This window comes from Antechinus flavipes, chromosome X (assembly GCF_016432865.1).
Source record: "Antechinus flavipes isolate AdamAnt ecotype Samford, QLD, Australia chromosome X, AdamAnt_v2, whole genome shotgun sequence".
Classification (NCBI taxonomy): domain Eukaryota; kingdom Metazoa; phylum Chordata; class Mammalia; order Dasyuromorphia; family Dasyuridae; genus Antechinus; species Antechinus flavipes.
In genome coordinates this window covers 37,042,960-37,066,605 of record NC_067404.1, presented here as the reverse complement: position 1 = coordinate 37,066,605, position 23,646 = coordinate 37,042,960, and the positions used below count along the sequence as shown (strand labels likewise).

General features: G+C 40.5%; 1 protein-coding gene across 6 annotated transcripts in view; it reads right to left on the bottom strand.

The window, feature by feature from the left end:
- ATP11C (ATPase phospholipid transporting 11C) overlaps positions 1-23,646 on the bottom strand; it is a 202,272-nt gene that overhangs the window by 97,502 nt on the left and 81,124 nt on the right. For all 6 annotated transcript variants that reach the window (XM_051969093.1, XM_051969089.1, XM_051969087.1 and 3 more), the window contains exons 3-5: positions 11,920-12,009; positions 7,796-7,876; positions 2,892-2,999 (exon numbers count right to left, since the gene is read on the bottom strand). In XM_051969093.1, coding sequence (XP_051825053.1) covers positions 2,892-2,999; positions 7,796-7,876; positions 11,920-12,009 — 279 coding nt within the window. The remainder of the gene's footprint in view (positions 1-2,891; positions 3,000-7,795; positions 7,877-11,919; positions 12,010-23,646) is intronic.

The window sequence follows — 23,646 nt, the reverse complement described above, 5'->3', positions numbered from 1 at the left end:
CGTATTCTATTCAAAAACATCTCTATCCATGTTCCATAACTATCTGGCAGAACAGCCTGGCCACTGAGCTGGGAGGTGGAAGATCTGGGCACTAATTCTTCTTTTGCCATGTCCTTTTATCACTTTTATCAAGTAACTTGCCCCCTCCCCCTCTAACCTCTGAGGTTAAAATCTAGAAGAGTATGAGCCCCTGATTAAGGCTTCGGCATTCCTGTCTATATTATTCAGTCGTGGCCAACTCTTCATGACTGCATTTGGGGTTTTCTTGGAAGAGATACTGGACTGTTTTTTGATTCCCTTCTCCAGCTCATTTTACAAATGAAGAAACCGAGGCAAACAGGATGAGGTGCCCTACCCAGGGCAAGTGTAAGTGTCTGAGGTCTTATTTGTTCTCAGAAAGAGGAAGGAGTCTTCTTGACTCCAGGACCGGTGCTCTATCCATGTCAGTGCCACCTAGATGCCCCTACCTTTATACTCAAATATTAAGAGCACCCCCAAGGAGCTTTTCTTTATGTCATGTATCTAGAAATACTGCCTGTTAAAAATTTTTTTTAAGTATTTACGATATTAGAAATTAAAATAATAAAAGTTTTGATCTCATAGAACATCTGCAAAGGGCTCCCAGACTGCACTTTGTGAACATCTGGACTCTATTGCCAAGTTTGTCTCTGAGGAAGCAAGTTATTCTCCCTCAGAGGGTTAAGGTTTGTTATCACCTTAGACTCGATGGGACTTTCGTCCAATCAACACTTAGCTGAGAGCAGCCTCAGTGATCAGACTGAGTCAGAATGGGGGGTAAGGAGAGAGGTAGCCATGAAGCAAGAGCATTTTCCACATGATGAGATCGTGGGAAGTCAGGATTTGAACACTATGGACAGCAGCCTGGGCGTAGAGCAGAAGATGAGGAAGAGGGAGATGGGGAAAGATCTGGCCAAAGCTGCCTGTGCCTTAAGGGATCATAGGATCCTAGATCTAGCCCCAGAAGATACCTCTAAACCAAGTTGTCCAACCTGCTTATTTTGCAGGAGGGAAAACTGAGACCAAGAGAAATCGAATGATTTACCCAAAATCATGCAAGAAGCATCCTAAGTGACATTTGAACTCAGGTCCTCTGACTCCCCTCCTATACTTTTACACTCTAGAACAAAGTTTCTTCAACTTTTTCCACTAGCGAACCCTTTTCACCTGAGAAATTTTTACATGATCCCAGGTATAATGGTATATAAAACAGACATATATTTACTGATTATCCTAAAATTCTGTGACCCGGACCTTCAGTTATGAGAAGCCATGTGCGGCTGAGAATCACAGGTTGCCAATGCAAAGTTGGGATATTAAGTCTATTCTGCAAGGGAGGAATGGAGGAAGAGAATGGGATATAAATCAGAATCTGAAAATGAAAAATTCAGAGAAATTTGGGAAGACTTTAATGACCTCGTGCAAAGTGAGGCAAGTAGAACCAGGAGAATAATTTGGAGGTAACCAAAATAATGTAAAAAAAGAAAAGTAGATACATTTATGTTTTTCCTCCCGGGTTATTTATACCTTCTGAATTCAATTCTCCCTGTGCAACAAGAAAACTGTTTGGTTCTACACATATATATTGTATCTAGGATATACTGCAACCCATTCAACATGTAAAGGACTCTTGCCATCTGGGGGAAGGGGTGGAGGGAGGGAGGGGAAAAATTGGAACAGAAATGAATGCAAGGGATAATGCTGTAAAAAATTACCCTGGCATGCGTTCTATCAATAAAAAATTATTTTAAAAAAAATAATAATAATAAAAAAAAAAAGAAAAGAAAAAAAGAAAAGTAGAACTCTAAACCCTCCAGTACAGTGATCCACAAGGTCAATGTGGTGATTTCTTTCATCCCACTTTTAAGAGGTGCACAATTCTTTGTTACTATGAAAAGGTTTTATCACAGAGGGTGGGGGACTTCATCAGAATGACAGTAATGGTTTAAAAAGGGCATCAAGAAAACATTCTTTATTGTTTTTAAAAGGGTCAGATTTGTACTCTCAGATAATTCCTTCCCATGGCTTTCTGTATTGCCCACATCTTTAGGTTTATTTCGGATTCACTAGAACTTATCCCATAAATACTTGAGGAATAAATTGAACAAGATTTGGGAGTATGGGAAAAGAATCTCCCATGAGCTGTAATTTATCTGTAAGACTTCCCTGAGCATCCCCAAAACAGGCTCAAATGATACCTGGATCCATGAGTATGGTAGAGCCAGCTCAGATAGGTTCATGAGAGCCGAGTTTGAGTATTTACACTTTGAAAAGCAGCAAATGCTACAAATACATGGCATGATTATTTTGTTGCTGTTCTAGACTTAAGAAAATGGTAGAGAAAATGTTAAGAGTATAAATTAAATTTATAAGTGTAACATAGCTGATTGTGAAACATCTATCAGCACGCTACTGGAGTCAAGAGCATCTGATTCTAAATCTGGCCTCAGATGCTTTTCTAATCATCTTTTTTTTCCTCTTACCATCATTTTGACAGGTAGGGAGAAGGGAAATAATTTCTATTAGTATTTGAGTTTTAAGCCTTTGTGGAAAACAAGTATATTCCTTTCTAAAAGAAAAAGAAAATCACCACTATGTAATTATGGTGACCAATCTCATGAGGTTCCAGAAATTAGTAGAATAAATGCCTCCTTTTGTTGGCGACTAAATATGGATCTCAGCATTCCCTGTCAGATGTGGTAATTGTGTGGAACTTAAGGGAAGGGTCACCGGGGTGGAGGGCAGGGGGAGAAGAGAGTACATCTGGAAATTACTAGGATGTGTGTGTGTGTGTGTGTGTGTGTGTGGTTTTTTTTAAAGGCATCGATAAAACATTAAAAATAAGGAAATCAAGGAATGAAAGTGGAAGTTACCTTAATCGCTTCACTCTCTTTCTTGACTCGCTTTGCATTTTCAATAACATAAACTACACTTTTATTTACTTCTTTGTCAGCTCGATGTCTAAGCCAGTCTTCATAGCCCTAGATGCAAAAAACAAAAAACAAAAACTCCCCAGTCTCAGAATGAAGCAAAAACATTAACAAATTCAACCAGCCCCTAGAAAAAGGCATCATCAAGCTCTCCAGTCACACTTTAGGCATCACCCTCCCGGGAAATCTTGTCAACCAGGGAACGTTCCAAAGATCCAAGGCACTAGATAACACAAAGCAGGCGCACAATCACGTTGGCCCTGATGGAAATGGCTTAATTGTTTTTAAATGGTCTGTATTACCAAGATAAGTGGGAATGCATTGGCAACTCAGGCATATAAGGGAACCGTGCAATAGAATGTGATGTAGCTATCAAAAATGACAAGTGAATATGCTGGCTTGATTTATGAAACCGTGTATGTGGGAGAAAAAAACATGAAGTGAAAAACGTGAAATGTAAAAGAGCACGTGGATAGCATAGCACAGAGGAGAGAGTGTCCAGCTTAAAGCCAGGAGTTCAAATCCCACATAGGGCGCTAACTACTTGTGTAATCATGAGCAAGAGTTCTCTAAGCTTCTAGCAATATTCTAAGTAATCTGCTAAATTAAAGAGGAAGGACTATCTGAATTGGTAGAATGAGGTCTCAAACCAGAGGCTAAAATCATATACCATTTACCTACTGGTTTATACTAAGAAGACACTTTAAAACATTACTTTATGTGAGATAATTCAGGGCCATTTGTACCATAAATGTTATTATTCCCATGTTATACATGAGGTAAATAAACAACGAGATGGAAAATAATTTGATGTGATTAGGGTTCCACTGCTACAGCTATTTAGTCATTTTTGAGTCACGTCTGATTCTTTGTGTGACCCTATTTGAGGTTTTCTTGGCAAGGATATTAGAGTAGCTGGCTGTTTCCTTTTCCAGCTCATTTTAAAGATGGGGAAACTGAGGCAAACCAGGTCACACAGCTAATGTCTGGGGCCAGATCGAACTCAGGTAGAAGAATCTGTCTTTAGTCAATGGCTAAATAAGGGTGAGGTGGGGGCGGGGAGAGATCCAGTACCCTACACTCCAAGTCTTGTAGTCCCTTTTCCAGAACAAGCTTGGGGCTCGATGTGTTCTGGGTCCTTTTTATCTCCTCAGAACAGATCCTATTATCATAAGACTAGATTTAGAACATAAGTCAGCTTAGAGGCTACCTGTACAGAGGATGTTAAAACTACAGCTTGAAGGGACCTCAGCAACCATCTTGTTCAACCCCTGACTTTACCAATAGGGAAACTGAGGCTCAGGTTAAGCAAAATGCTTTCATTTGTTCCACAAACTAACAATAACCAGGACTGTTTGATTTCACATTGTGCCTTTTATCTTGGATGGATGGATGGGAGAGAGGGAAGGAAAGGAAGAAGGAAGAACAGGACCAGGCAGAACCAGGTAGGGCAGGGTAGGGAAAGGGTAGGGACAGCAAAGGACAGAACAGGACAAAATGGGACAGGATGGGACAGGATGGAATGGGACAGGTTGGGAAAGGAAAGGAAAAAGGACGGGACAGGACAGGATAGGACAGAACAGGACGGGAAAGGAAAGGAAAAAGGACTGGACAGGTACAGGATAGGATAGAACAGGAAAGGAAAGGAAAAAGGACAGGACAGGACAGAACAGGATGAAATGGGACGGGATGGGACAGGATGGGAAAGAAAGGAAAGGAAAAAGGACAGGAAAGGAAAGGAAAAAGGACAGGACAGGACAACTACAGGACAGGAAAAGGGAAAAGAAAGGAAAGGAAAAAGGAAAAGGCAAGGTCCACAGCTGCACCTGTTCTAGGTGCAGATCTTAGCCTTTTTCCGCAATGAATCCTGCTCCCTTTAAAGACAACTGTTTGAAAAATGGAATGAGGAAGGTGAATTTAACACAGAAACTCATTATAATACAGGATCCCAATAAGGACACAAACCTCCACGCTCTGGAGGGATACCATGACTTACATACAGGCTCATCACATTAAAATATGTTAGGGTTTTTGTTTGTTTGTTTGTTTGTTTCTTAACTGCTTTTCTTTGTTATTAAAGAGTGAGGGGCAAAAGGGAGTTGGAGAGGAAAGAACAGATCCAGGAATGAATGTGATTTTTTAAAAAGGCATCCAATAAAATTTATTAAAAGGAAAAATTTCTTAATCATTTCTTTCTCTTCCTCCCCATCCCCTTTTCTTTCCTGTGGGCTGTATTTAATCTCTTCTTCTTCTTTTTCACAATTCCAGATGATGGCCCCCAGAGGGTACTTCCAGAGATGCCCATGAAATGACAAGGGGCTGAATGTTAATTGAGGGAAGATGAATCGGGAGCGGCTTCTGAAAACTCGGCATGGCTATTCCTGGAAATAGCAATTCAGTGATGTTTAAGAAAATAATCTTTGTAGTCCCAGGAGAAACTATTCTTAAGGTCTTTATTTAACAGCCAAGGTCTTCATATGATATTCTTGCCATACGTGACAGGCAAGAGGTGGGCAGAGAACCCCAAGAGCAAAGAGAGGGATCTGAATTGCCCCCTGCTGCTTAACAGAGCTCAGAATAGCTGCCTTCTTTGGGTCCCTTTTTTTAAGTGTCTTGATAAATCACTGTCAAAAAATATATTTTTTAATAAGCCGAGTACCCAGAACTGTCAAGGTATATTTGAAGGATTTCAAGTCCACTTGTTCTCCCAATCCCTCCAAGTCTACATTCTGTTTGCAAGTCACTAAAAGAAGCAATAGAGCTTCCCCCTCCCTGAGAAGAGAGTTTGAAGGCCAGATATCATCAACAGCGACCACGGTCGGTCCTTGAAGAAGGATAAAAATAATAGCTGACAGTGGCTGGATCCCAGGGGAAAACTTAGGGGAGGACACAGATGGGAGTCATTCGGGATAAGTAAGCATGGACTGATGGCGATCCGTATCATTAGAAAGGACGCCTACATTGAAGACATAGCAAATCTGGTGAGATATTCCGAGTAATAAGTGACATTGCTTTTCTTTTTAATGTGTTTGGCTTTTTGGCTCCAAACCTGATTTAATCTGTTTCATTTCGATCTACCACAAATGCAGATAAGGCATCTAAAATCTGTAGTCTTGAAGACTCACTTGAGGTACTGAGAGATTAGTGACTTGGGCACAGTCACATAGCCATATGACTTGAATGCCAGCCTATGGGATCCCTACATCAGCCTTTGTTTTTGCTTCTACTACAGACAAATACTACTGACATTTACAGATGAGGAAAACAAGAATGGTGGCAAGTGACTTGTGCGGGGTCATATGGCTACCAAGTGTTTGAAGTAGGATTTGAACATAGCCCTCAGGTACAGAATCCTATATAATATGCTACAATGCTTCTCTAGGCTACCTACAGAAGGACCCGTGTTTATTTAATCTTTATTCCAAGCTGAAGATGCATAAAGGTGTAATGGGCTGAGGCTTGAGTTGATGCACTGAGGTCCCAAGCACATGAGGCTAAACAGTAATTGGACCATACTCTATTAATATATATGTTTGGAGAAAGAATGGCCCCTGCCCACTCTTTGTGCAAGTCCTGATGTGTTGTATAGGAAATGACGATTCTGGTGGGTGGAGGCAGGGGAGGGAAAAAGGAAGGTGAGGAGAGCTCAGACATCTCTCACTCTGCTAGCTTTTTGTTTCTCTTCTTCTTTTTGCTTTTTGCTGAGGTAGTTGGGGTTAAGTGACTTGCCCATGGTCACACAACAAGGAATTGTTAAGTGTCTGAGGCTGGATTTGAACTCAGGTCCTCCTGACTTCAGGGCTGGTGCTCTACCCACTGAGCCATCTCCTCCCCTTCTCTCTGAGATGGCATGATCACCTGTGTTCTAAAACAAAAGAAAGCGGGAGATGTAATGGGCTGAGGCTTGAGTTGATGCACTGAGGTCCCAAGCACATGAGGCTAAATAGTAATTGGACCATACTCTATTAATATATAAGCTTGGAGAAAGAATGGTCCCCGCCCACTCTTTGTGCAAGTCCTGATGTGTTGTATAGGAAATGACAATTCTGGTGGGTGGAGTCAGGGGAAGGAAAAAAGGAAAGGGAGGAGAGCTCAGAGCTCTCTCGTTCTGCTAGCTGGCTTCCTGTCATAGCTGCCCATATTGCGATCGCAATCCTTCTTGCCCATATTGCTATCGCAATCTTTTTTCACCTCTTCACTTCAATAAAGACTGAAGGTTTTTCCCTTAACCTGAGTTCCTGACTCCGGCTGATTTTAAATACGCGGTCATTACATAAAGGGATACAAGAGAATAGTTGTTCCTCATGTGGAGACGAGAAAGGGATACAGAGCCAAATTTAAAGTCAGGAAGACCCAAGTTCAAATCTCCAACCTGATATATCCTGTCCATGTGACCCAGAAAAAGTTTACTGATGGAAGGACAGGGTGATCGAATTGCATCAGTGAAAGGAGTTTTCACACTGGGAATTTCCCCACATGGAAACAATCACAGGTTCATATAAAATAAAAATTAAAGGAAAGCAGGAACAAGAAGGAAGATAAATCGCATTGCAGGAACATTCTGGAATTTGGTTCAATATTCAATAGGACCATCCTCGAAATGACAGGAGAGGAGCAGAGAGCTCTGATCTATTTGATCATATGAGAGGGCATATGATCAGCTCACAAGGGGAATGGTGAGCAATGAGAAGAAAGGATGTAAATGGAAGACAAGTCAGGAGCATGAAAACTAAGGTGCAAGGCAATCCCCCGATATGTGCCTCGCCTCTCCCTCCCCCACCCAAGGAAAAATGCTGAGTAGCCATGTGAATGGTATCACTTGTTATTTATAAGCAGTATCGGATTACCTGTTTAATAGCAGTGACAGTTATCACGAAGAAAAGCGGGAGTCCACTGGTCACAGGGCTGGTCGGTGTATCTACGGTGACCTAAGCACAGAGAAAAATCCAATTCAGAACAAAACAAAAGCAAAGTATAAGTAACCAAGATGGATGCTGGATGGATACTGGATCGATAGTCAAAAGTCCAAGGTTTGAGTCCCAACTCTCCCGTTATCAGCGTGATCTCGGGTAGGTCAACTGTTGTCAGTCAACAAGCATTTATTAAGAACCTGCTATGAGCCAAACTCTGTGCTAGTGTTGGGGACATAGAGAAAGGCAAAAACACAGTCCCTGGCCTAATGGATTTCACATGCTATTTGGGGAATGTCATTTTCCCTCCTTAGGCCTCATTTTCCATTTCCGTAAAATGAAGCGGGACTAGATGATATAGCTTCTGAGGTAGCTTCCTGCTCCAAAACTATTGATGCTACAGTCCTAATTTATATGTGTGGCCACCACAGCTTATATTCTGCTCACAAACATGTAGACCAAACCCGGTTAATTTTCGGGGACCAGGGTAGAGATCAATTTTCATTCATGCAAAAGCCAGCAGCTCTGGCAGAGCCAAGTCAAGCAGCCTGCTACAATCTTGACCCCAGCACAGTCATGAGGCCTCTGCCTTATGATTATGGTAGGCTGCTCCTCGTGCATCGGGAGGCTGTGGGCAAGCTGCCCTACTGGCTTTAAGGATAATGAGACCTGCTTACCACTCTCCCGAAAATTATTCATGCTTGGAAAATCATTGGGAGATGCTGGAGCCTCAACTACATGGACCTCAGAAATGGATAAGAGGCCACAAAGTATTTCTGAGTTATCAAATGTAAGAGAACACCAAGCGCTGATGAGATCACTTTGAACTTTGCCAAGAAGTTCTCCCATTTCTATTAGGAGACCGGGTATTAATAAATGGCCCCAACCGGGAAGAGGTCAATTTCTCTCACAAAATCTCAAATGGTGGGTAAAGTATTGGACTTAGACCTGGGAACATTTGAGTTCAAATTTCAACTGGGCCATATGTTAGCTATATGACTTTAGCATCTTCGTGAGCCTCAGTTTCCTTTTTTGTAAAGTAAACTAGCTGCCTGTGAGGTCTCTTCCAGCTCTAAATTGAAGATCCCATGAATCAGAGAACCCCAGAGTTGGAAGGGATTCTAGTCCAAAATATGTCAGAACAAGGATTTCCCCTACAAAGACTCCAACACATATTCAACCAGCCACTTGGAGGAAACTAGCAGTGAAGGAGAACCCTTGTCCTCCCAAAGCAGTCAATCCATTCAACTTGGGGATAGCTCTGGTTGGGAAGTTTTTCTGACAATCAACTCAGATCTGCCTGTCAGCAATCCTGTGCTTCCAGTGCTGCCTTCTGGGGCCAAGAAGAACAAGGAAATAACAGTACACACAGAGTCAGAGGATAGGTTCACATATTTATGTGATCCTAACGAGTCACTTTGTTCCCGAGGCCTCATTTGGAAAATGAGGAGATCAGACATTATGGCACCTGAGATCCTTCCCAGCTTTCATTCTGTACCTTATGACTGTCACATAGAAAGATTTATAGAATCCTAGATTGAAGGTCAGTTCCATGAAAGGTAATTCAGATGACAAAAGGTTTATTTATTTTCTTGCAGGGGGAGTGGATGAAAGGTTCACATTGTTCCCAAAAGATAGTCCAAAAAGGTTCAGAGGGTTGTAGAGGTGAAAGGAGTCTCTGCATTGACAAAATCACCCTTCCTTGAACATATGAGTCGGTCATTAAGACTGTACAATGTCAAGAACTAGAAAGGCCTTCAGAAGTCATCCAGTCCAGAAACCTCATCCCCCAACATTTTACATCTAAGGAATTTAACCCAGCAATGACTTCCTCACAATCACACAGAGAGCAAGGGGCAGCTTCTCTGGTTCTGACCTTAACACTCTTCCCGTGGCATGCCTCAGATGCATTTCACCCTATCCCTACCTCAAAAGTTCACTCGGAAACTCTCTGAGGGCAGGAATTACTTCATCTCTTGTCATTTTCCTCCTTTTCCAATCTTGATCCTGAAGATCCACTGTACTCCCCCCTCCCAGAATCCCCCATCTCTTGCTATATTTGTACAGTCAAAAGCATGGGGAGATTAGGAATTCTCCAGAGCAAGGAATGTTCTTGGGGCACCCAGGCCAAATCCGCAGATGTCGCCCCCACTTTGGGAAGGCACGGGAATGTAGCATGAAGATCAGCTCTCCGGCTGATAATTCCCCAAGTCAAAGTTCAGTTCTAGGTATACATGGACTCCCTGGAGGGCACCCCACATCCCTCCCATCTCAGAAATGCTAACTAGCACTTCACATTTTTAAAATGTGTGTCTATGTGTGTGAGCATGTGTGTACAGGTGGCTTTGCTTGGCTTTTTGCCAAAATCACCAGAAAACTAAGAGTCAGTCTGTTTCACTCTGCTAACAACTACTGAGGGTGTTAAGTACCTAAAGAACCATTTGAAGGTTTCCTTAAATGCTAAAATTTCCCAAATGACATTTCAGCCTTCCTGGTGATAATATTTTAGATTTAAGAATTGATACTCTCTACCCCCGTGCCAAAGCACTTGTCCAATTCAATGAACATTTATTCAATAAGCTCCTGCTATTTGCCAGGTATACTGAGCTGAACGAAAATACAAAGAAAAAATTCGAAGCAGATGAAGGAAAAGAAAAGGTGCATGTAGACATATAGATAATGGTCCAGATTTCACTGATGGAGAGAACTCTCATATAAGGAAAGTTCCTTCCACCAATGCAGGCTGGCATCATGACCCCCACATACACACCCACACACCTGAACCAACTAGAAAAAACAAACAAACAAGACAATCTTTTCAGTGTGTGGTATTTTCCTCTGATTTTCTTTTCCTCTGGGCTTCTGACCTTTAATTTGTCCCCTGCGATGAAATCCTACAGATGTACTCCCCACAAAGCTATACAGAAAGCCATGTCTCTACTGTTACCCCATAACTTGAGGGTGGGAGAAAGTATCAGTGGCTGCTTCCTAACCATATGTTACCTCAGATGCTTACTGATAAAGCCTGTGCCCTTAATCTTTCAAGAAAGTCCAAAATCCAGGAAAAATGAGAATTAACCCACTTGCCCATCCCCTGATAGGATCTGAAGAGGCCATGATCCCAGCAAATAAAGAGGGTTCACTACAGTGAATGGGATTTGCAGTTTCTTTGAAACAAAGTGCCTTCGGTTGGATGTAAGGAAGAATCTTAATATGGCCTTTAAGGGCCATGACTGGGTTAAAAGAGCTCTAATAACGTACTGAGACAATCCTCAAGAGCTCCATATTTGTGGATGTGTATATGTGCCTGACATCCCACCAGCCGCAATAGTCAAATTAGGGGTCTTGGTGTAAGGGGGGGAAAAAAAGCCAAACATGTGGCTCTTGTGTACACTAGCTTTCGAATCTGAAAGGATTTATCCTGAAAGGACCAGACCAAGTCCTTTCTAAGATGATGTATAACACCTAACCACTGACTTTAATAATTGATGAAGACCTCAACATCTATAATTGAGGACAGCAGGCCAATCTATAAGCTTGGATGAGGGTAAAGAAAGGTGAAAATGACTATGTAAACCAATGTCAATTCTCTAATGGACAGATATGAAATCCTACCCTTCGTTAAGCCTTTTTAAAAAATAACTACTAAGATATAAGATGACATGAATATGAGTACAAATATGTGAGGTAGTGGATAGAGCATTGGGCCTGCAGTCAGAAAGGCCCGAGTTCCAATGTGTCTTCAGCCACTTACTACCTGTGTGACTCTGGAAAAGTCACTTAACCTCAATATGCCTCAGTTTCCTCATCTATCAACTGAAGAGTTTGGACTTAATGATCTCTAAGATCCCTCTAGCTCTAAGTTCCTGACCATATATGAGAGAAATATATAAATGACACAACTGTCTATTTCCTCTTATAAAGATCATACATATCAAATCCAAAACCCTCTATTGCCAACCTTCATTTTTAATGAAACTCAATAAAAGCATTCAATTTCCAATGATGGAAAGAATAACAAATTGCCTGAAGAATGACATTTGCACTTATCTAGGCCTTACCTGGACAAGGAAAATGATCAGGAAATAAAAATTTGCAATTCTTCGAAACTGTTCAAAAAGGTTCTTTGGAAGAAAGTTCCAAACTGTATACTGTGGAAAAAAAGGAAGAAAAAGATTATTAGCCAAAATGAAGTTTTGTTAAATCCTGAATACTATATACCAAAAATATCATGAAGTTACATTCTAATGAATCCTTTTATTTCAAAACCATGTTCAAGTTCTCAACTTAGATAAATATATCAGGATTCACATAAGAGACATAAGGCATATGGATACAGAACTTTAACTAGGGTGGAAGAAATCAGGAGCATTATCCCAGAGCAATGACCCATGTAAAAGTACCCATAACACCTAGGGTGTATTTTCTCCCCCTCCCACCCATCCCAGCAGTGTCTATTCCTTCATGTACCAAGACCTCAGGATGTCCCGGTGCAGTTTCTTCTCCCCCTCCCAAACTTCCCCAATTATACCCTTTGTCGTAAGCACAAAAATTCTTAGGCACAGTTTTGTGTTAAGTCAATTAAATTGGTTAAATGCTCCTTATTATTATTATGAACTTAATCATTAACAAACACAAACATTTCGAGATACAAAGAAGACTTTGGCAAAGTCCTGAATGGGAAAGGGAATTTTTGTGGACAGAGTTGTGTGTCCAGCCAGTCAATGTACAAAAGCAATTTTAAATGACCCTTCAATATTATTACTAGGCCCATTTTAAAGACATTAAAAACAAAAGAGGAAGAGGATTCATGTACAAATTATTTACGGTAGGCATTTTTGTAACAACAATTAACTGGAAACAAACTAAGTGCCCATAAGGGAGTGAATGAATTAGCTAATTATAGCATGTAAGGATGAATGGAACAGAATGGCCGTACCATGAGAAACAATGGACGTGACAGATTCAGAGACACTTGGAAGAGATACACGAGGCACAAATTCATCTCTACTTTGTACTGATGGGATATTTCCAAATATATCAGTGGTCCATTCAGTCTACCACTGTCTCATCCTCAATCTTTGGCTCACCCTGGGATGGTAAGCGTTACCTTGGGCACTACAGTAAGTCTTTCATCTGCTCTCAAACCCTTGATGGTGCTCTCCAAGGTTCTATCCTTGGCCTCAGTTGTTGTTGTTGTTGTTGTTGTTTGCTGAGGCAATTGGGTAAAGTGACTTGGCCAGAATCACACAGCTAGGAAACATTAAGTGTCTGAGACTAGATTTGAACTCAGGTCCTCCTGACTTCAGGGCTGGTGCTCTATCCACTGCGCCACCTAGTTCAGTGCACTTTAAAGTAGTAAATATAATAAGTTTAGCAAAAAACTTTTTAATAGCTTAAAACTGCCTAAGACTTTTGTCTTATGTCTCTGATCTTGGTGATCTCATATCTCACCACAGTCACAGCTTCCATGGGCATGCAGATGTCTCCTAAATCTGTATCCCCAGTCAAGTCTGACTTCTCTTCTGAAGCTCCACACACACTCCTCCTCCAGATGTTCCCAGCACATCTCCACTCAGATGTTGAGATCAGTCATGATACAGATGACAAGCTAAGTCCAGGGAGCCCACCACAATATAGTGTCACCCAATCTTTCCTTATTTCACTCTCCTCTAGGCACTCAACCTGGACTACTTGCCGGCTACCTGACATGCCCTGTACTTCCCCACCTCCATGCCTCTGGCCAAAGGCACTCACTTCATAATCTTTGCCTTTCCCAAGTGAGTCATGAAATTGCGAGCTACCTCTAAAGCCCACCTCAAATGCCACCTTCCCAATGAAGTGTGCACTGGTCTGTGCCAGGTCAGTAACAAACTTGGCTCTCACAGGACCATCGGTGAAATTTACCCATATCCAAGTCAGCCTCAAAGAACCAGTGAAGAAATTACCTTTCCCAAATACCATGGTAAAGACCATCAACGAGAACAGAAGGCAATGGTTATTAACCAAAAGGGTTGCAGTTACACATGGATGGCCGTCACTTAAAACGGAAGCTGTACAACAAAAGAACATTCTAATTCAATTAGGTAAGTGGATTTGAAAACCAGAGGACAGATGGTGATAACAGTATATGGGCAATTACTGTTGATCTGGCTACAACGTGTTCATGGGTAGCACATTAAAGGCAGTGCCAATGGAACAAGGACCAGCCTCGAACATGCCTTTTGAGGTAGAGCCCACCTACAGTCACCTGAAGCTGCCGCGTTCCAGGCCACTCCCAAGAGGACTGCCACAGTTTTTCAGGTTTCCTTTGTATGTATTTCCAGGTCAGGCTGAAGCCCCCAAATATGGTAACAATTCAACATTTGGCTATGTTAACCTTTGATTCTCAACCAAATATATTTTTACCCAGCTGAACATTAAGTTGTTCAAATTCCCTCTGGGGAGCCCTGAGCATATCAAAAGGAGAGACAATTTTGTTATTCTAGCCACCACATTGTACGTAATCTTCTCTTCTGAGCAAACTTTACTTGATTGCTTTGACAGTGTCCTCAATACATATATCTATAGCATATATAAAAAGATACCAAGTCACAGAATTTCACAGTTGAAAAAAACTCAGAGTCAAGCCATCCCTACCCAAGAACCCCTTCTCCAATACCTTCAGTATGTGAGCATCCATTTTATCTGACGAGTTCCAGCAAGAGGGAATCCACTCTGTGCTGAAGAAGCCCATTTCACTTTGGGGAAGCTCTCATTGTTAGCAAGTTGATCCTTTCACCCAGTGATGGATAATATATAAGGAAAGGAAGAAAGTTATAAAAATGTCTTAAATGGGGTGGGACTGGGCCAAACAGTCTAATTCCTCTCACATATGAATGTTGATTCTTTCTTCTTTCCTCTCTTCACCCCTGCCTACTCAGTGTGGCCAAGAGACGTGTAGACACTCTGGTCACTAGTCCCCTGACCATCTTGCTCAGCTTCTCCTGGAAACAACCCAGCTCATCAATGTCCTTTCTAAAATATAAGGCAACTTCAGTATTACATCTAAGAAGCTTTTCCAAATGACTCAGGTCCCCGGTTCTTCCTCTCTTCTTAGGACATCTTGAACTTAATTATAAACTACATGATTAGCATGCCTTTTCTACAATGTCTTGTTTTCTAATTGCCTGTACTTGATCCTGATGATGGAAACGAACAGAGGCTGCCGGGAAGAACATGCCAGAATCAAACAGGTGAGGGAGGACAACGACTCCTAACTTGTTCTTGAGCTGCGTCACAAGGATCTTTCTTTTCTCCTCAATTCAATTGCTAGGATTATTGCTTTATATTCCCGTTCTACTCTGATATGCCTACAAGTACGGAGTATCGGCAGAATATTCAATAAACACTTCTTTCTTGACATAATTGGCATTCACATATGAATGAGAAAAGCTTTTCTAAATTCAAAGGAAAACAATTCTGACCATTTCAATAAAATCTGTTTTGGCCCATTTTGACAAGAAGATATAGGATTATAAAATAAGAGCTAGAAAGAAGCTAGAAAGGTAGAAATCTCTACCACAGCTCTCAAGCAAACCCATTTTTGCACTCACACAGTCACTACCATAGTCACGTTTAAGCTAAACTCCCTATTACTTGTGGGATAAAATATAAAACTACCCTACTTAGCATTTAAAGTCCTACCAGACTGATCAGTACATATTATTGCTACTCAAGGACTTTATGTTCCAAACAAACTGACCTGCTAGCTGTCCCTTATATGCAAAATTCCATTTCCCATTCCAGGCCCTTCCCTGCGCAATGTCCCAAATGCCTAGAATGCTATTCCTCCTTATCTCGCTGCCTCTTGGAATTACTGTCTCCTTTCAAGGCTCAGCTCAGGGGTCAATTCCCACATGAGGCCTTTCCTGATGTTCCCAGATATTAGTGTTCTCCACCCCCTTCTGAAATAACATTATATTTACACATGCTGTTGTTTTATCCCCCGACAGAACGCAAGTTCAGCGAGGACAGAGACCGGTTCACTTCTGCTTTGGGATCCCTAAAGCATCTAGAGGGCATCTTTGGGACCCAGAAAAGCATCTAGAGGGCACACCTGGAGGCTCTTACATGCTTGTTACAATAAAATTAACTGAACCCATGAACCCATAATTGAAAACTTAGTAAGAATGTATGGAAGTTAGGGGGAGAGAAAATTACAGTGAATTTTCAAAAGAACTCCTATCCAGGAGAACCTTCCAAGGATGGAACTAATGCTTCATGAAGCAGGAAGCTCGTCCATCACTGGAAAGATCCAGGCCAAGGTGGGCTGATCACTTCTGTTGTCAAAGGGGTTTCGTGAGAGCTCAAGGCTAAACTAGGTACACTTTTATATTCCCCTTCCATTTGAAGGCTCTGATTCTTTGATTTTATTTCACTTTAAAGAAAGACTATTAACTATTCATGTCAGATATTTCCTGTTGAACCACCAAAAATAATTGGAGGAGGAGAGAAGGAAATGATGTAAGCAATTCAAACTCATGAGCATCAGCATTACAAGGAACTATGGGATATGTAAATAAAGGAGACCTGCTCATTTAAAGGCACAGGACATTTAATCCCTGTCAGTGATATCAAGAGAACCTAAAGAAGGCCCCGGGTTCACTAGGGAGAATTTAAGGTACCAGAGTCCCACCTAAAAGACAGGAGAAGATAGATTGCAATCTGCATCACTGAAAGGAATGCTAGGATCAAGTAGAGCACAAAGCCATTGGACTGCCTGATTAATTATTATAATGGCTGTCCTACTGCACCCCTTTGATGACTGGGTGGATATGCCACAGGAGCCAGCATCCATTTCTACACTCAGGACAAGGATAGATCAAGTCTCTTTAATCACCTTCACTCTCAGAAATTAGCAAAAGGCAGGTAACTGACATGGGAATTTTGTCCCATTTAACCACAAGTTATTTTCTGAGTGAGATGGCATGGAGATCAAGTAAAGTCTAGTCCTTTTTTTTGAAGATTCTGATCCAAGACATCAAGAAAAGGAGCACCTGATGTCCCTGTCTTTTGACATCTTGATAGTACTGCACCTGCATCTTCAGGAGAGTTGGGTCGAGCCACCCGATTGTTATCGCATTTAGAGCCACCAAGAAAAGGATCAGAACTCGCAATGAAAAAATGTACACAAGCGGGAAGCAGTCATGAAAGCTAAAGGATATTAGCAGGGTGTATTGAGATCTTTTTCTACTTGGGAGGGGTTTTTCCAACTTTCTGTACCAGCTGCAAAATTCTGGTGGTTTCCAGAGGCCCCCGTAGAGCCCTTCAGAGGAGTTCAGGCTGCTGAAGACAAGTTTTTCTAAGGAAACTATTTGTGTTCCAGGGGAGAGGAAAAAAAAAAAACAAGGATTTTATAAGCAAATAAAAAATTTTAAAGTAGGTCAAAGTGTTTATCCTTCAGTGTTCCCTGCTTTAACAAGCCCTATTCCCAGAGTTACAGTGACATCACTGATGGTATTTGTGAATAAACAAAAAGGATCCCAATTTTTTTTAGTTGCTGAATGAAGTAGAGGAAAAGAAATCAATGCTTTCCATTAAGTCAGAAGGTAAAGAACAGAGTCTGCTTTATTTAAAATATCTATTGCTTTAATTAGTGGCTCTGAACCAAACACAAAACAAAAAAACACACACAAAACCCCCCAAAAAACAAAGAGGAACAGGGCGATCAATGGGAGGGAGAGGGCAGCCAGTTCATGGAATTGGCAGCTTGGGGTATGAAAACTGCTCGTCTATACTGAATGGGCCCCTACGCTCAGCTCTACCAGTGGACTCCCAATTTACTTGGGGATTCTGTAAGAGGGAAAGATGGCCCTCTTCCACACTATTACACATAATAGATGTGAAAGAGACTGGATACACTTGGAAGTACTAGAGAAATATATTCATTCATTGATTCATTCAATAGCTCAAGCAACACTTTCTATATGAAGACCTCTTAGCGTCCTCCCTAACGACCATTATTTATTTGTATTTATTCTCCATACACGTCTTTGTGTATGCGTTGTCTCCATTGGTAGAATGGAACAGAGAGGGTTTCATTCTTTCTTTCAGTATTAACTGATTGAGCTCCTACAGTGCATACAATCTACTTCAGTAAATATTTAAGGTTCCTGGTACTTTGTCAAGTGCTGGAGACACACAGATTAAATGGAAGCTTCTCTCTTCCCTCAAGAAGCTTACATTCCACCAAGGGGGTTCAACATTTCCACAAATAAGTGCAAAGATAATTGGAAAATAAACAAGCACCAATGGCTGAGGAGATTGGGAAAGGCTTTCTGTTCATGGAAGGTGGTACTTGAGCTGAACTACGAAGGAAGATGTGGACTCTGAGATGTAGATGTGAAGATCTGGGCTTTCTGTTAACATCCACACACTCCCAAAGGGGCCCAGAACACACCAAAAGAGGTTAAGGACTCCTGATCTATATAAAGAAACACATGCTTAAAAAAACTTTTCTCATTCTTTTTTTTTTTTTGAGTTCTCACTTTTTTTAGGGGCAGACTTGTGATTTAACTGACATAGAAAATTCTCAGTGAGGAAACTTCTCTTCCAGTGGACATCAGCATCTGCTCGAGAACCACAGAACACCGAGATGTTGAGTTGCCCAGAACTAGGAGCATTGGGTGACTGAGATGGACTCCAACTGAGGTCTGTCTTTCTGATTCTGAAGTTGCTTCTCTTTTATGTTACCTTTGTCCATTATACTATTCCCATTTTACAGAGGCTTAGCTTAAGACTCAAAAAGCTAGAAAGTCACATGGTAAGTGGCAGAGATAAGAGCAGTTATCATGTGTCATGATGCCAACCCTTGTGCCTCCATAACCAAGCCCTGCTGGGTTCATCTTAATTCAAGGGCTCAAGAGAGCCGACTGATACATTTTCAGTATAAGCATCTACATTTATTGTTTGGGTGCCTAGAAAAAGTAATCCAGAAAAAAGTAATGATGCAGGTTATTTTGCATTTTCAATTTACCTGAAGTTTAAGTAGTTAAGTAGTTAAACACATCACTGTCTAAAACATAGAAGAGTGTTTATTTCCTTCAGTTTTTTCAGCCCAAACTACATGTTTTAGATAATAGGATTGCTTCTTAATTGGCAGAATTTATTAATGTTCTTATTTTTTTTAAAAAGTAAAAATATAAGTTGTAAATACCTGCACAAATGACCCAAAATAAATCCAAAAAATCAAGTTCCACAAGGTTTCCTTCAAAGTAGGTGTCTAATGACAAGCCAGACCACGCTCTAGACTCCTCCCTTTTGTCCATGGTTACCTTCTCCAAGAAGGCCATAGTCATCTAACATTTTTTCTAATTCCAGACAGGTCTATCTCAGAATCACTGTTTCATCACCTATGCTCGGAGGATGAGACAGGTACCCCGATGCCCAGGCTCAGTTTGCTTAGTAGAGCCCATTCTCTAGCTGCCATGTAAAGAAAACCACCATGCTACTAAGCTACAGAAAGGGTAACCCTTCTATCAACCCCCACAGAAAAAGTCTTTGAATTACATGATGCTAGAGAGTTGAATGAAAAGAATAAGGAGGAAGCTGCTATTTAGTTTTCCCTGATACAGTTTCCTAGAGAAGTTTTCATTACTGGGGAAATGGACAAATGGGCTAACTGCACCCCAATTTCTTTGCTAAAATAACATATCTAACAGTAAAAGAATGCAGTGGGTGTTGGGTTAGAGTTTGCTTCATAGAATTATGAGTTTGTACTCTGGCCATTTCAAGTAAAAACATGACCCAACAATGAAATGAAAAGAACTTGGATGCAGCCAGTTCTGGGTGGTCCTTCTGTCATGAGGCAGCAGAGAGGACAAAAGAATCACGTATGGTTTGCTGCATCATTACTGGGAAGTGGTCAGGCTCCAAGCTCAGCACTCTATAGGGAATATATCCTCTTATTCAACCCTATCCCACAATAGAAAGAGAAACCCCATTTAAAATAATACAAAATACAAAAAAAAAATCTGGGAGTCAGTCTATCAAGGCACATTAGAGATTTATACAAATGCAATTGCAAATAAAGAAGCTAAATAATTGGTGAGATAATCACTGCTCATGGTTGGATTGCATCAGCATAATAAAAATGACAATATTTACCTAAATTAATTTATATTTTAGTGTTACATCAAACCACTGATGAGTTTATATAGCTAGAAATAATACAATTCATTTGAAAGAAAAAAATGTCTAGAGACTAAAAGAAAATAATGAAAAAAGAGGAGTGAACTCAAACTATACCATAAAGTAGTAATCATCAAAAATACAAACACATACACACATACACACACTCACACCGAAGGCAACCACCAAAGAAACCACTTCCTCATATCTGCTTTCACTTATTAATAAAACTGATGTTATAAAGCAATTCTGACCTATTCCAAAACACTGAGGAAAAGAGTAACCCTGTATCCTATCATCAGTTTAGAAGGTGAAAACGAACTAGACAATAATCAAAGGAATGTCATCACTACCTCAGGTCCACAATCATGTAGAACCTGGGTATTTTACACATAAAACACTCAGGGAAAAGATTAATTTCCCCCTAAACATCTCAAGTTTCACCATACTACCGCCCAAAAAAGGGGGTGGCACAGGAGGAAACAGCAGCAAGAGCCCTTAAGTGCAGTGAGGATTCTGCCATCAATCGGAAGTCTCTGGGGGATTGCCTGTTGTTTTTAAAAAGTGTTTTATTATAAAGTTAACTATCAGAAAAAACAATCAAATAAGGACTTAATCCCTCACGACAAAACCGTTCAACATAGCCCAAAAAAAAGAATGATCAGACTGTTAGTCACTTTTGGAACAGGTATTATGACATCTTTCTGTATTTTTTCTCATCTATCCAACTCCTAGCCTCATCCATCCCTCAGCACTTAAGAATCCTTTCTCTTAGTCTTTTAGTACTTCACAGATAGCAATGTGGTGCTTGGCTATCAGTCTGTTATCTCTCCTTTTTTGTCCATGACCGGTCAACAACAACTCTCATGATATCTTTGGTGGCACTTCTCATTCAGAAGTAATCACTGGATTTTCTCTGCAGGTTATACCCACTGTGCATTTTTTTATTGTCCTTAAAATTTTTGTGTTCCTTTTTCAACAATAGGTGATCTGAGCCAAGTTCAATAGTCTTGTGGTGGAGAGAGTCATCTGCACTCAGAGAAGGGATTATGGGGAATGAATGTGGATCACAATATAGTATTTTCACCTTTTTTGTTGTTGTTTGCTTGCTTGGTTTTTCTCTTTTTTTTTCTTTTTGATCTGACTTTTCTTGTACAGCATGATAATTGCACATGTTTAACTTATATCGGACTACTTGCTGTCTTAGGGGAAGAATGTTGTAAGAAGACTGGAAATGTAGGAAGGGATCAAATTATGAAATTCCCATTAGAAGATTATCTGGAGGCAAGAAGGAGCCCAGGGCCTGGGGGAGGAGGACGGGAGAGGGCACACTGTTAGACTTGCATTTTAGGAAAGTCACTTTTTTTCCCCCATGACTTATGTCTATTAAAAATAATGGGAAAATACCAATGTTGACTCATGCTTTGGCAACAGAGAGTAACTTGGAGCCAAGTGCACGGATAATATCCAAGCCATTCTTTTCTGTCCTCCTCCCTCTGTATCCAGCTCATTTTCCATCTGCACTGCCTGTCCAAGATGGAGGTATTGATGACCTAATTCAATAGGATGGCCCGCCAACTGGTTTGTCATAATATGGGTTTTTGCTGCCTTTGAGCAGCCCTGGACTTCACTGAAGAGGCCCTGAAGTGTTCCAGTGTCCGACATTAGTCACAAGCAAGAACATGTGGAAAACCTCAGTATTCTTCTATTTGGACCTGGTGGGACATGATAATAATAACAGTTGATATTTAGAGTGGACAGCTGACAACATGCTTTACCAAAACTGTCCTATTTGATCTTTAAACCATCTCTGGAATGTAGGTGCTAAATTATCTCCATTTTAAAGATTTAAAAAACAGCCTCAGATCAAATGACTTTTCCAGACTGAGCACACAACTAGTGTGTGCTCTGCAGTGGGATTTGAACAGAGGTCTTCTGTTCTGTAAATCTGACATTCTATCTACGATGTTACACTTTATATCACCATGATACTAGCAAACATTTCTGAAGGGAAACATTCCGTGTTTTATACTTGCTTCTCAAAGGATTAATGGACAGTTAGCTCTATTTTTAATAAGAGTATTTGCGAAACTGCATATGCTTAACCTATATTGGATTACTTGCTATCTTGACAGAGGTGGAGGGAGGAAATTTTGGAACACAAGATTTTACAAGGGCAAATGTTGAAAACTATCTTTGCATGTATTTTGAAAATAAAAGGCTATTATCTAAATAAAAAAAAAGAAGCAGTGCTCTAAACCACTGTATTCTCAGCTTCCATTTTTCTCTTCTTGACAAGGAGATTGGGTATCTGTTGTCCAAGAAAGCCTCTAGGGTCATCTGACAGCTATTTTAGATTGCTTAAATTTCTTTATGAGATAGTTGACCATAGTCAACATCTTTGCTTTTTATCCATTTCCATTTCTCAAAGTCAGTAGCTAGTTTAAAATGAGTGTGTTTGGAGTGTTCTAATTGCCAACAGTATCTTTTCATCTTTAACCTTTCTTCTAATTTGGTATTGATCTTGACCTTTGCTCTCAATAGTTGATGGTCTGACTACACAGAGACAGCTGCTTTGGAAATGATTCCCTGTATCAGTAACCCGTTTTTTTTCTGTCTAATGAGATATGGTTAATTTAATTCCTTCTGATATTATTCAGTATGCTCTTCTTGAGGAAAATACTGAAACATGAAAAGGCTTTTAAAAATGGATGCAGAACAGAGCAAGAAGAATAATTTACACAGTGACTATAATAAATGTAAATTTTTAAGTTGCTTTCAATGAACACAAATGTATTTTTTCTCTCTCCCACTTCCCACTTTCCAATAAAAAAAAGATTCTTGATCAGATAAGAATCAAGCCAAAAAAAAAAAAAAATTTAATTCCTGTATCGATTCTAGCCAGAAATCTTATGTCTCATTCTGTGCCTTGGGTGTATCACCACTGTCAGGAAGTGGGCAGTGTGCTTCATCATGATACAATAATGTCCATTAAACAACACCGGAAGGCAGCTGAAGTCAGGTGCAAAATTCGATGACCAATCCTGGTTCCAGAGACCGGATGATGAAACACATGGTTCACTCCTATAGAAAGCTGGACGACAATGGGTGTGGAAATGAAGCACATACTCAGACACGATTACTTTGCTGGGCAATTTTGCTTACCTAGTTTTCTTTATAAAGGACAAAACTTCTTAAACTGTGGGTCTTAACCCACTATGGGGTCACTGAATGTGGGAGGTCATAAAATTATGATTTATTATCAGAAAATGTTTGCCTAGTATACCTATTTTATATATCTATATACACAGGGTTGGATAAAAATTTCTTGGGAGAAAAGGAGTCACAAATAGGAAAAGCTTAAGAATCCTTGGTTTAGAGTAGTGCTGTCAATCTCAAATAGAAGCAGGGGCTGCTAATCAGTATATATGGACTGGAGATAGTCAAGTTTTAAAATATAATCTTACTGGAGAAAGTCATCTGTATCCAGAGAGAGGACTATAAGGACTAAATGTGGATCACAACATGGTATTTTCACTTTTTTGTTCTTGTGGGTTTGCTTGCTTGTTTTTTCTTTCTCATTTCCCTTTTTGATGTGATTTTTCTTGATAAATTTG